At 42.7% G+C, this 14,187-nt stretch overlaps 1 protein-coding gene across 2 annotated transcripts; it reads right to left on the bottom strand.

The window, feature by feature from the left end:
* Nucleotides 1–2,362: 2,362 nt before the first annotated feature.
* mep1a.2 (meprin A, alpha (PABA peptide hydrolase), tandem duplicate 2) lies at nucleotides 2,363–13,115 on the bottom strand. Of its 2 annotated transcripts, XM_080526141.1 has the most exons (14): nucleotides 13,036–13,109; nucleotides 12,890–12,914; nucleotides 12,695–12,748; nucleotides 12,496–12,530; nucleotides 12,339–12,414; nucleotides 12,035–12,152; nucleotides 11,390–11,565; nucleotides 9,321–9,542; nucleotides 8,810–8,956; nucleotides 8,226–8,441; nucleotides 7,032–7,478; nucleotides 6,558–6,698; nucleotides 5,747–5,957; nucleotides 2,363–2,651 (listed from the first exon to the last, which is right to left on the bottom strand). In XM_080526141.1, the coding sequence occupies exons 1-14, from the start codon at nucleotides 13,096–13,098 to the stop codon at nucleotides 2,501–2,503; spliced, it is 2,082 nt and encodes a 693-aa protein (XP_080382267.1). In that variant the 5' UTR covers nucleotides 13,099–13,109; the 3' UTR covers nucleotides 2,363–2,500. The 2 variants fall into 2 exon arrangements, with proteins under 2 accessions (XP_080382267.1, XP_080382268.1); XM_080526142.1 differs by lacking the exon at nucleotides 12,496–12,530 and having other exon boundaries at nucleotides 13,036–13,115.
* Nucleotides 13,116–14,187: the final 1,072 nt, after the last annotated feature.

Here is a 14,187-nt window from a genome sequence, read left to right as displayed (position 1 = left end):
GATCCAAAATGATGCAAAAAAAGGTTGGTGTCCAAACACTAATATAGGAAAAACTATATATGAGTGCTGCAAAGTGGTTTTATTAAGTGTGTTTCTATTTCTGCTAATAATACTTTTATTGTTACTACCATTATGTAATTGTTTAGTCACACATAGAAACTATTATTCATTAATAATCAATTTTCTCTCTCCATCTTCATCACTTAAGTCTGTGTTCTTCTGGTGTAGTCTTGTAAACCTACAGTGTATGCAGGTTTTACTGCCAGCCTAAAACTTACACTCATAATCAAATGCCTTGATTACAGTAGATAGACTCAGGTGTGGTGATAGTGAGCTGTAACAAAAACCTGCGAACGAATATTTGCGACTCAGTTTTTTTTTTTACTCTGCTTTTCAGGGAGTGGAAGTGCAACAACTGAAACATTGGACCACCACTGAGCCACCTGTTTGTCTGTCTGCCTGCCTCTCCGTCTGTCCACCTGTCTGCCTGTCTGTGTGTCTGTCTGTCTGCCTGCCTGCCTGCCTGTCTGTCTGTTTGTCTGTGTCTGTCTGTCTGCAGCTCTGCCTGTCTCTCTGTCTGTTTGTGTCTGTCTGTCTGTATCTGTCTGCCTGTCTGTGTCTGTCTACCTGTTTGTGTCTGTCTGCCTGTTTGTGTGTCTGTCTCCCTGTTTGTGTCTGTCTGTCTGTCTGCCTGTTTGTGTCTGTCTGTCTGTCTGTCTGTGTCTGTCACTACCACTCACACAGTGAGATTCATCCAGTACATTGTCTGATAACTGATTGGTCCCACAATCACAGCGATGGCCATTGTTATAAGGTGTTTTATATACATCAGGTTTTGTCATCAGGTTTTGTCATAAGCATGGTCTTGAGCCCTCATTTTTAATACTGATAACTGAACTCAGAAAATTGTGAAATGCATCGCTGTTACTATCATTATGTTAAAGTTATCACTTGCTTTGACAAGAGAGAACTAATATTGCTACTGTACTGCTACTGCTGTGTTGGTCTGCTTCTTGTTTAGTTTAGATTGAGGAATTGATACTAACCTGTCCTGTATTTGCACTAATTTTCCAAACTGTAGATTAAAGGCTGAGTGTGTCGATTTGAGCTGTGTAATAATGCTAAAAGGATAAAGCAATCTATAGTGATCAAGGAATGAGATATGAAATATGGATTGAGATTTATAAATAATGTTCAGTGGAGAGTAATGTTTTGGTCCAGACAAAGCTCTTTCTAAAATCTGTTGTGGACATTTAACACAGGCCTTTACGTAACATTTGTATGTTTTGTTGGTTTGCACGGATCTGCACATACTTGCCTTGAGTGGTAAAAAAAAAAAACGTATGATTAGAAAACATAGCAGGGGTGTTGCTCTGACAACTGGCATGATTTTCTGTTATTTTAAAATGTGTATATTGTGTAATGCCCTCATTACAGAGTGTTGTTACTATTGGTAGAAAAACGTAACCGTACACCTGTGCCAATCAGCTAAGCACATGATTGATTTGACAGAGCAATCACGACTCAGATGCAGACTAAACCAGCAAATTGTCCGTTTTTGGAGAACAGACTCAAGGCTTGGCTAAACTGGGAATAGTGAACCCAGATGATATATATGATATATTTAATTTTAAATGAACTTTTTAAATGATCTTTGTACAGTATATGTATGTGTGGGAAGGAGAAATATGTTTCACAGAAGCAGCTTTTCAATTGTTTTGTTCAATTTATACAGAAGTTCATGTTAATGTACTGTACAATCTCAAGCATTCAAATAAGTACAACTGATATAGTGTAGGTCATTACTTGAATGCACGTGATACATAGAGTACAGTTATGTACAGTGTGCAGGTCGATTCAACACAAACTGACAGTTCACGTGTTGCCTAACCCCACCCCTTGACAGGTGCCATTGTAACAAGATAATCAATGTTATTCACTTCACCTGTCAGTGGTCATAATGTTTTGGCTCATCGGTGTAGTTAAAGCTAGATAAAGCTTTGATTGATTTCCTTTGTCGTGTATAGAGACAGACCATTGTGATAGTAATAATCTTTGTGATTCAAACAAGAAACATTTATGGAAACATAATAACTGTAATAGTCATGATGCAATATAATCCGTTTTTTTGGGAGAGTCATTTGAAATGAGGTTGTCCTGGAGGCAAGTGTACAGTAAATGCTAAGTGTGATGCTTGGGATGTCCCAAATCTTACGCCACCCTATTGAAGTTGAGATTTAAAATGGTTAGTATTAAGTGGGGTTCAGGAGAGGCTGTTGGAGGTAGAAATCAGAGGACAGGCTCATTGTAACGCATGGAATGGAGTCAATGGTATTGTTCCATTCCATTACAATGAGCCCGTCCTCTGATTTCTACCTCCTCCAGCCTCCTCTGGTGGGTTTGTGGTTAAGGTTAGGGTTAAGGTTTGGGGCAGGGTTGTCCCAAGGATCCCACTTAGCATCTACCCTAAGCACAGCCATGGTGTTAGGGTTAGGGTGTCTCAACGGGGTCTGCGGATGATGGAGAAGATGGCCAGGGTCATAACGACGGTCCCTGCAGCTCCACCAATCAGAACTCCTAGGATGCCGCCATCGATGTGCTGCTTCTCACACGTCTCGCCAGCGTAGAAGGTGGCCTGGCTAGAAACACACCTGAGAGAGACACGGAGAGAGAGAGAGTGAGAACCGGGCCCAATCCCGATTCTCTTTTGTACCACTTCGGCTCGTTTTGGAGTCACTCGTTTTGGAGTCACTCGTTTTGGAGTCACTCGTTTTGGAGCCAGAGCCGTAGTGGTTCCCCGGGGGAAATGGGACAACCCTTCATGGGACAACCCTAATACGTCATCCGTAGTGTAATTAATGGGTTAATTCATAGTCAGGACAGCGCATGAGAGAGTTCATGATATACCACTAGGTGACTGACAGGTGTCAAGAGAACCGAAGTAAACTGGTTATACCTTTGTTGAACCCAGACTCAAGTGTCTTATTATTCTATGTCCAAGTGACATTACACGTAGTATCGTAGAAAAGCATTGACGCTCGCGATTCATTCACAACTTGAATGAACTTGAACGCTATCAATCGATCAAACAAGTCATCAAATAAAAAATAATAATGCTTCATTATCATGGGGGAGAGAAGTTCTACCCGGGATTTGTGTCGTATCGACACCATTCAAATGGTTTCAGATTCCCTGTCCTCTCCCCTATCCGGACACGTTTGAATTGTTATCCTAACCCACGGTAAACCACAGCTATTAACCCTCAAAGGGTGCCTCCGGGCACCGTGTTTGTCCGTGAATAACACCGGCTATGAAGGTGGTACAAACACAATACTACTTTGCTAACTTCACCATCGGTATACGGTCATTTTGAGCCATCAACCAACCCGCTGGCACCCCGGGAAGTTATGTTTCGAACCCCGAGAGCATGCATAAATGTCTATCCGGAAAGAGTACACTCTCCTCGGCCGCGGCACGCGCCTCTCCTCGGTAACGCGGAGGAACGAAAAGCTTACAGCAGGCGGTCTCCCATCCAGGTACTAACACGGCCCAACCCTGCTTGATTTAGGACAACAGTGCAACAACTTCGAGGCTGAACTTTAGTTACATTTACGGCGTCATATGCCATCAAAGGGAAACATGGAAAAATGCATGACTTACAGATGTAATTTTATGACGTTACGAAATCCGATGTGACAGGAACACTGGAGAAACAGCCGCTGTCCACTGCATTAGTTAACTACATATATAATAGTACATAATAACAACTGCTCGGATTAGATTGCCGGTTGTTTTGGTATAATAACAACTATAGCGTCATATACCACCAAGGGGGAGAAATTCGCGCCTATCATGCTGTCAAACAACCACAGGTAATAATTTATTTCGAAATAAACATGATTGTACATCTCTGAAATGGAAATCGCGCTGTGCTTGACACTTCCATGGGACTGGCGTCGGGGCAGCGGAACACGGTGACTGTCAGCCTGTGACAAACACGCAGATATGAGTGCTCCGGTCTGTCCTGCTGGCTCCGGTGTCCTGGCCGCTGTCCTGAGCGCGCTGGACTGTGGAACTTTCTATGTTAAGCATTTTGTTATGCTTGTTATAAAGAAAAGGTCTATAATGCATTGAAATTACATTAGTAGCCTACATCAGACATTAGACATCAGACATGGAAATATGTCAATGCGCGGCTGTCATGCACAAATCAGCTTGTAACGTTAGACACACAGCACATCGGCATAATAACGGTTTGTTGTTGTTGTGCTTGTTATAAAGAAAAGGTCTATAATGCATTTAAATGAATGATACAACCCATTAATAATATTACCTAATAACAACTGCTCGGATAGGATTGCGGGTTGTTTTGGTTTAATACGTGCCATAGCTGTAAATAAAACATGGACATAGGTCATGCGCGTCTATCATGCACACATCAGCCTAACGTTAGATAGATAACTTCACATTAAATATGTCTATCATCATCCGCTGTCAAACGCCACAGGTAATCTTTTATTTCTAAACAGGAATGTACATCTCGATGTGAATCGCGCTCCTTATATTATTATAGAATATATTATATTATGGGAAGGCTGTGCTTGACGCTTCCATGGGGCGCTCCTGCATAGGCACAATAGCGGCATAATAGCGATCTTTTTGTGTTATGCTTGTTGTAAAGAAAAGGTCTATAATACATTGAAATGACATTAAACTAAGATAATACGATGGTTATCATATTTTTTCAAGTCTTTAATTACAAGTAATTCCAGAAAAAGTAAATGACATTTCAGGCTCGCTTCCGTATTACGAGAGCGAAAAGAACATTTCTGTAGATGTTTCGCAATGCATGCCAGAAGGGAGTCTCATGGCTCCGAATCGAACGAGGGTCAATATTTTCTCCGTTTGGAGCCATGGAAAACCCTAACCCTAACCCTAACCCTCCCTAAATGAGTAATGAATTGGGACGCCACTACGGCTACACGTGAACGCGCAAAAGGGAGATTAGGGTTGAAAACGGAGCCAGAGTGGTGAATCGGGATTGGGCCGTAATGTCACTTGGACATAGAATAATAAGACACTTGAGTCTGGGTTCAACAAAGGTATAACCAGTTTACTTCGGTTCTCTCGACACCTGTCAGTCACCTAGTGGTATATCATGAACTCTCTCTAAGGCGCATGCGCTGTCCTGACTATGAATTAACCCATTAATTACACTACGGATGACGTATTAGGGTTGTCCCATGAAGGGTTGTCCCATTTCCCCCGGGGAACCACTACGGCTCTGGCTCCAAAACGAGTGACTCCAAAACGAGTGACTCCAAAACGAGCCGAAGTGGTAAAAAAGAGAATCGGGATTGGGCCATAGTCTCTGATACTATTTAGGTATTTGTATCTGTTTTCTGAAATGGCTGATGAAATGATGACACTTCAAAGCAGTTCCTTTTCACACAGAATCGTAAGTCTGTATAGCTAAGTATTGTGTGGATCTAACCTTAACACTGACCCTAACCCTGACCCTTAACCCTAACCTTTAACCCTTACCCTAAACCTTAACCTTAACTCTAACCTTTACCCTTAACTCTAACCCTAACCCTTAACTTTAACACTAACCCTTAACCATAACCCTTAACCCTAACCTCTAACCTTAACCCTTAACCTGGACTCTAATCCTAACTCTAACCCCTAACCCTTAACCCTCACCCTAACCTTAATCCTTAACCCTTAACCCTAACCCAGTACACACCTGCATGAGGCTTTCCCCTGCATCTCCACACACACTCCTCCGTTCAGGCAGGGGTTGGGGTGACAGGGGTCACTAGGGGCAGCCCGCGCCTCTCTGTGTTTGCGGACCTCAGGACTCTCCTCCTGTCTAGGTTCCTCCTCCTCGAATGGGAGATAATCTCTGGCGACCGGGGGCAGGACAGAAACTTCAGTCTTGATCAGGTGAGTCAGATCTGACAACAGACACAGAGACACAGTTGTAGATTAGATTAGATTAGATTAGACTCAACTGTACTGTCATTGCAGAGTACAAGTACCAGACAACGAAATGCAGTTTAGCATCTAACCAGAAGTGCAAATAGTGATATAGTGCAAAGACATGATAGTGTAGCAGTGCATGGTATTACACTATACATAGTATAAGTATAGGATATTTACAGTTATGAAATGATAAGTACAGTATGATAAGTACAGTAGGTAGTAGTACACAAGAGATGGATAACAAAAAGCAATACACAAACATTTACAGATTAGAAGGAATAATACTATTGAATATATACTTCATAGATATAGCATATTTCAGAATGATGCAAGACCTGATACACCTGATACCTGATGCAAGACTAAATTGTTACAGTCAATAAGAGTTGTCAGATACAGAAGCCTACATCTCAAACCATCACATGCTGTAAAATATTGTTTTGTATGTACAGAAAAGATGAGGAGCTGAGGTAACCCTAGTAGGTCTCCTTAAAGTTGTGGTTCACTATTTTTTAAAGTTCTACCTTGAAGGTAAAAAAACAACAACTATCCCTTTAATAAAAGGTTCTCACCGTTAAAGTCGGCCATGATGATGAGGTCATCGTTCTTGAGGAAGCTCCGCCTGTGCAGCTGCTGGTGAGAGATGAATGTGGACCATCCGTACTCAGGACCTGTCTCCGTGGTGGTGGGCCTGTTCCAACGTGCATCAGTATCTAAAAATAAATAAATAAATAAAATAAAGTAAATCAATATGTCAACATTATAAAATCAAGGTTACGGTATGATAAAGTTACAACTGCTGTAAGTCAGTCAAAAGCTTGGCTGGTGTAGAGGAGAGTGTGTGTGTGTGTGTGTGTGTGTGTGTGTGTGTGTGTGTGTGTGAGAGTGTGTGCCTTCCTGCGTGCTTACGTGTTCATTCAGAAACACATATCTGTCACAAATTCAACCAATTGGATCTTTTATGATGGACTACAGTACAATGCTCACTGAGAACATTAGAAAAGAACAAATTCCAGCACACTCAGCAGGTGGAGGCGGAGTCCCACCTGTTGTGAAGCTTCTAGAGTTGGACATTCTCAGCGTGACGTCCGGGTCCTGGTCCATAGCTATGATCGTAGCCTGCCTGTTCATCGCCGGCCACTCCAGCACACCATCGTCATCCCCGCTGCACAGGTGAAAGGTCACAGCCACGTAGTCAGCATAGCCGGCCTGTCTCCCATTGGGGTAGACGTTGATGCCGTAACAGTAGCCCTCTGCATTGTAGAAGCGGCCGCTTCTGAGGCTCTCTCCGAAGGGCATGTTGGCGAGGTGCCTGCTGAAGTTCGGGATCCGCCACACGGCGCTGGGGCACGTCGTCTCGGTGAGTGTGATGTCGTCGACGAGGATAGCCCCAGAGGAGCTGACGGAACCCCTGGTGCCCTGGAAGAAGTAACGGAACTTCTCTGTGACCTCTAGGGTCACCTGGGCTATCTTCCAGGCGTCGTCCCCATCACCTGACAGATGGAAAACACGGGTGACATGAAAGTGTTTGTGTTTCTATTTTCATGTTAATGTAATTTTTTATTTCAAAAGCACTTTGAATAAAGTTTGATTCGATTAGAATACTCTCACCCAGGTGTGGTGCAACACCGAATCATTGGTTTAATGATTTTAATTAAATTAAATGTTATTAAATGTTTTCATTGCATTGAAAGCTTGAGGATGACCCTGAACGCCACCATCTGCCTTCTTCTTGTCACCTTCTATGTGGAGAAATAAGGGCTCCCCCCCAAGCCCCTCGCCGCAAATCTCCTCCACCCTGGTGATGCAATGATTTGGGGGGGGGGGTAATCCAATGCGCCGATACACACGGTTTGAAGTGCTTTATTGCAAGACAAAATAACAAAAGCACTTACACCCGTCCCTTGTGATACAGGACAATCCCGCATTATAAGGGACGGGTGGCAACCCGACACAGAACACAAAATGGACTGCATTTACTGTATGTAGCACCTTATTCCAAAGCACATAACAATGGCCTGTCATTCCCCCATTCACACACACATTCACACACCAATGGTGGCAAGCAACCATGCAAGGTGCCGGCCCGCTCATTGGGAGCAATTTGGGGTTCAGTGTCTTGCCCAAGGACACCTCGACACATGGCCAGCCAGGGATCGAACCGCCGACCTTGTGATCATTAGACGCCGATCATTAGATGCCGGCTCTACCGCCACAACTGCCCGAACACAACACCATACCTGTGATGGTATGCACCTTCCTCACTCGACGGACGCTTCCCGTCCCATCGTCGGTTCTGATCCACACCACCAGCTTGTCTCCAGCGACACCGGTCATCTTGTAGAAGAACTGCAGACACTGCTCGCTCCTCTGGGGGTAGAGGATGCGTGACTCCAGTAGAGCACTGGTCCCTGCTGTCCCGCTGGACGTGTCAAACTTCATGAAGTAGCCAGCATCTACAGAGAGGGTGAAAGGAGGCATAAGACAAAAATACTTATTCACAGTTTAAGATGTGAAGTCAGAAGGTGGTACCTCTATAGAGGGAAAGGAGAGAATGGCTTTGTGAAAACAAATTCAATTCTATGTCACGATACATTTTTATAAAACTGGAGAAATAATATGTGATCTCTGATTGGTTTAAACTGCATTCCAAGCCATGCATTAGTCTCTGACAATTGCACAGCTGCGAAAGGGGTGCATATACTGTACATGCACTAACCTAATGGCTTTTCAAAACAAATGGCCGACATCTCTCCTGTCTTGAATTTTGATTGGTGCACATCACCACACTGTTTTGTCCGTGTGTGAAGCTAATGTACTGCACCTGTGCAGCGGCCTGCCAGTGTGTGGTCCGTGTTCTCGGGTGTGCTCAGAGTCTGGACCCAGTCAGCGTTGTCCGCCTCGTTCTGGATCATTCCACAGATGTTGATCAGCTCAAAGGAACACTGGTCAAGGAGGGTGTGTGTGGTGGCTGCAAAAGAACAAATCTTCATCATCATCATCATCATCATAATCCTCCTCCTTCACCTTCTCCTTCTCATCCTCCTCCTCATCATCATCATAATTGTCATCATCATCATCATCACAATCTTCCTACTTCTCCTCCCCCCCTTCATCATATCATCATCATCATCATCATCATCAAATCTCAATCAGCGTGGTCGTCCCTAAACTGTGGTTAGCTTTCAACTAGTGAGGCAATTTCATTTTACACCCTCCTATCTGGTGCTTGTCTTGCCCATGATAGTCAAGGGTTCAATGTGTGGGTTCCTCTCCATAGATTCACAAATCCTCACATTATAAAACATTGATAGCATTAATTAAAGTTGACTTACCGCAGTCGTACATGCGGTTGAGCCGGGTGAGGTCCACTGCGCTTAAGTCCAGACGCTGCCCGATGATGTCATTGAAGGCAGGGATGTAGGTGGTGATGGTGGGTATGGTGGCATTCTTGTTGAAGGACAGGGGCCTGTAGTGCATGATCGACTCATAGTCGTACGGCGTGTTCAGGTCCGTAACGAAGTCGTCCTCATACTTGTTGAAGTTGTGCTCCTTTCCTGTCGATGAAATGTTTGTAGTCACTCACGCTAGTCAGAGATAAGTTGGAGAACCTGCAATTTATCACTCCTGCTGGTAGGCGAGAGGTTCATTTAATCCATATAATTTAATCCACATCCATAAATCTGGAAACAGCTGGATTGTACGGCAGCTGTATCCTGTCTAATTCTTCCTTCTTTTAGCATTATGACTGCCAATGGCCCCTTGTCCTAGCATAGATTTATTTTTCTTATAATGACTGATGGATAGATGATTCGCTTACTTAGACAAATGATTTGTATCAGAATCTGCAATCTGACATCTCATATCTCCTCAGTACCCCTATGGCTCGTTTTCGAGTGTGACTCGATTTCGAGCCAAGGCCTTCGAACAGAGCCACAAGCCGTAAGGGTTGAAATCTACCCCTATGAAATGGGACAGCCCTTCACGACCGATACGTCATCAGCAGTGGTTTAAATAGACGCGGTACGGATGACGCGTTAATATGTTGCCGGCGAAATCACACATCTCACAATGCCTTCTTCAGCTGTGTTTATTTCTGTGCATGTGCTATAAGCATCTTTTTTCGTTTGTTATCAACACACTGTAGTGTTTAGACGTTCCTTTTTTTAGTCTCTTCCGTCAACGATGTCTTTTTTGTGGACATCGCAATAATGACAATGAATGACTCCAACCAAAACACAGAGTATTAACCAGATCTGTCAGCGCACGATGTTCCTCCAAAGATACCCGTGACTCAATCCTCAGCCACCACATACACACGAGTCCATCAGTAGTCATAAAGCGTTGTCCAAATCACGTCACCAAGCGCCTTTCTCAGAACAATTCGTCGTCAAGAATCCAAAAATCAATCCATCATAGTCGTGGTCAAAAACTTAGAAAGAGGATCTCTTGGGGACGCGGCCACATTTGCCCGTGAAGGAGAGATGACGAATAGGCGGAAACATTTCTCAGTAGAGTCGAACGGTGATAGATCATCATCCTTTACGCGTATCCTTAACTGTAGTTACATTTCGCGTGTCATATGCCATCAGACATGGAAATATGTCAATGCGTGGCTGTCATGCACAAATCAGCTTGTAACGTTAGACACGTGTACAGCACATCGGCATAATAACGTTTTGTTGTTGTTGTGCTTGTTATAAAGAAAAGGTGCATAATGCATTTAAATGAATGATACAACCCATTAATAATATTACCTAATAACAACTGCTCGGATTAGATTGCGGGTGCCGCTACATGGAAATAGGTCAAAATGCGCATCATGTACAAGTCAGCCGAACGTTTGATAGATAACTTTACATATGTGTACCATCATCCGCTGTCAAACGCCACAGGTAATAATTGATTTATGATTGTACATCTCTGAAATGCTGGACTGTCATGCAGCGTTGCGTTACTGTAACGTTAGACACAGCACCGACATAAAAGCATTTTTTTGGTTATGCTTGTTATAAATAAAAGGTCTATAATGCATTGTAATGACATTAAACTAAGATAATAAGATGGTTATCATAATTTTTCAAATCTTTATTAACAAGTAATTACAGAGAAAGTAAAATGACATTTCCGCATTGAATAGAGCGACATAACATTTCTGTAGATGATTCGCAATGCATCCTTGAATCAAGGGGTAGCGTACCCTATGGCTTCGAAGCTAGTCTGGTCCTGGAATCGCTCGAAATGAAGCCATAGTTAGGCCTCGAAATGAAGCCATGGCTCGATGAAATATGAATTGGGATAGCCCTACCCCTAAACGTGAACGCGCAAAACGAAGCCATAGGGGTGAAAACGAAGCCGTAGGGGTGAATTGGGATTGGCCCCATACCCCCTCAAACCCACCTACCTTCCTCGATTTGGTCCCACCAGATCTTGACATAGTCGTCTCTGTCGGAGCGGGACTGCTCGTGGTAGAAGCCCAGAGCATGGAGGAGCTCATGTTCCACAACAGCTTTGGTGTCACAGCCCGCCCCAATAGAGACATTCTGGCCCGACTGCAAATCTCCAACAAATGACCAGCACCTGGGGCCGTCAGACCACAGAGAGCGGATGAGGCGTTATTAGGTCAAAGGGAATGACATGCTCTCTGCAACATTTCCTTCCCTAACCCAAAATCATATTAACTGAATGAATCCAGATATAGAATATAGAAGTGAATCTATAGGGTTGTTTTACACCAGTATAACAGGGGAGGCTGGTGGAGGTAGAAATCAGAGGCTGGTGAAGGCAGGCGGCAGCTATGGGCAGGGTTGCGTCTTGCCCACCCGATCAAAAGTTAAGAAAAAGAAATTCTGATATTCCATATAGATTAAGCGTTGCCCATAGCCACAGCCGGTCTACAATTACACCCCCCCCCCCCCCTTGACTTTTACTTAGATAAGCAGGTTCTAATCTGTGCTTTCCTTCTGACCTTGTGTTTTATTCTTTGGCATGGCGGTCCATAAAGTTGAGTAAGAGATCATTATGTTCCAGTGGACCTGGCATAGCTCACCCTGACAGCTTAGTGAATGAGATGTAGGTGCTCTCTCCCTCGTAAGGTTTGAAGTCTACACAGGACTTCAGACGGTACATTTCAAATGCCTGGTGGATGATACCTTTGGCATTCAGATCTGGAGAAAATAAGCAAGAATTTTAAATGTTGGTAATATTTTATAAATTCATGAATATTATCATATCTGTTCATGTTGTTAACCAATGTGTTACAGGATTACCTAATTTCATACAGTACTCAATAAAGTACTGAAGAGGCATTCATTCATTCATTCATTCATTTATCATTGGTGGTATACACTTACCCAAGGAATCTGTTAGGATGTATGGAATGGGAAACTTCCATCTTTTAGTTTCATCAACGATTGCATTTCTCCTTGGCTGCAACATACATAATAATCAATGAAGTAGCTTAAGGTTTAGGCATATATTTCAGAGTCAATAAACAGAACGTATACTTACATCACCTGCAATGTCTCCCTCAAAAAGGTCTAAGTCTGAAATTTTAGAAAATGAAAAGATATATCTCTCATAGCTGCAGTTTTGAACGGTAGGCCAAAATGACTGTGATTTCTGCATTGATAGAATGTACATAGTGTCATGATGGCATCATTTCAGGAATGTCCCAGCTTCACTCAGAGAAGCAGCACAGGTAAATTACCTCGGTTGATCTCAGGTATATCATCTCGAAGTTCACCTGCATCTGCATCCCCCCCTAGTATTCAACAATGCAACAACACAAACACAACAACACATTGAATTGTGTATTATTATTATTATTATTATTATTATCATTATTGAATCATTGTTAGTCCTGATGGAAAATAAAATCTACATTCAAAATGCTGGCACCTACCAAGTCCTGTTGGAACAGTTTGCACCTGCAACAGACAGACATACCGTTTTACTCACAGCACAGTAACTGACTAAACGGAAATAAAAAATCATTATAATGATCTCAATTCAATTCCTTTTTAGCATCAACAAACATAAATCCACTACCTTGACAACAAGAATAGCAATCAAAGTGGCGACGGTCCTCCATGGTGTTCTGACAGAGCCCATGTTTGCTCTAGAGTCAGACATGTGTTTCTCTCATACTGTAAACAAGCCAGTAAAAGCACCAATACCTGGATGGAACTTTGATCCGTGTTTAATGATCATTAATGAGTAACGTGCTGGGCCTGCATACTTCACACGTGGCCTCACAATCTCTGCAATCTCCTTGTGTCATCCTGTCAGGTGTGCTTGGCAAATCTGGGTTCAAATAGTATTTGAAATAAACTAAATTCTGTGCTTGGTTGAGTGTGCCTGGCGTAATATATAGATAATATATAGAATAAGGTCCCCAAAGTGCAAACTCCGCCCATCTGACACTCAAATACTATTTTGACCCAGGTCCGATGCTTGGTGTAGATTAGTTTGTGAGTTTATCTGGTCTGGCAGCAGTTTTGATCTTTAACCCCTTTATCTTCAACAGTATTATCTTCAAATCAGTTATGATCATGTCATCAGTTTCATATATGATTTATGATATAGTGTATTGGTTTTATACAATGTTGGGTTCACTTTAGTTTTGTAGGCCGGCCATTCAACTTGTTTCAAAATCATCAAAGTCATACAAATATCACAGTGCAATGTACAAAATGTATGCAGCTTCAAATATACAATAGCTAATATTAACTTTCTCCACTGCAGCCCAACTCTTTGGAACACTCTCCCAACCCACATCAGAAAAACTCGGCACACTCGAGAAGACCCATCTTAAACTTGCTTTTAATCTTAAACAATTTTTTCTAGTTGTTTTACTGACTGTGCATTTGTTTGTTTGTGCATATACTTATAGTAACATTTCTGGCATTTAGCAGACGCCTTTATCCAAAGCGACGTAAGTGAATCATCTATCCATCAGTCATAGCAAGAAAAAGTGATCTATGCTAGGGCCAGGGGCAATTGGCAGTCATAATGCTAGAAGCATTATGGAATTATTTATAGTAGAGAAACTCTATAGAGGGGTAAAAGGGATGAATAGGTCTTGGGAGGGACAGTTAAGGTTAATATATGTCTTTATTTATCCATCTATTCTTGTGGTGGGAGACAGACAAAGTAAGCGACAGTCAAAGCAAGGTGTCAACATGTGACTGTGTGCATGTG

This window comes from Nansenia antarctica, assembly GCF_963989245.1.
Source record: "Nansenia antarctica genome assembly, chromosome: 3".
In the NCBI taxonomy this organism is placed as follows: domain Eukaryota; kingdom Metazoa; phylum Chordata; class Actinopteri; order Argentiniformes; family Microstomatidae; genus Nansenia; species Nansenia antarctica.
This window is presented reverse-complemented; position numbering and strand designations above follow the sequence as displayed.

What these genes read in the sequence shown, in the direction of transcription:
- mep1a.2 (XM_080526141.1), bottom strand. Translation starts at nt 13,098, where the DNA reads ATGGGCTCTGTCAGAACACCATGGAGGACCGTCGCCACTTTGATTGCT. An exon ending in TTGCTATTCTTGTTGTCAAG is followed by an intron (nt 12,915 to 13,035) that starts GTAGTGGATTTA and finishes TGTCTGTTGCAG; the next exon opens with GTGCAAACTGTTCCAACAGG. An exon ending in GTGGGACCAAATCGAGGAAG is followed by an intron (nt 9,543 to 11,389) that starts GTAGGTGGGTTT and finishes TTTCATCGACAG; the next exon opens with GAAAGGAGCACAACTTCAAC.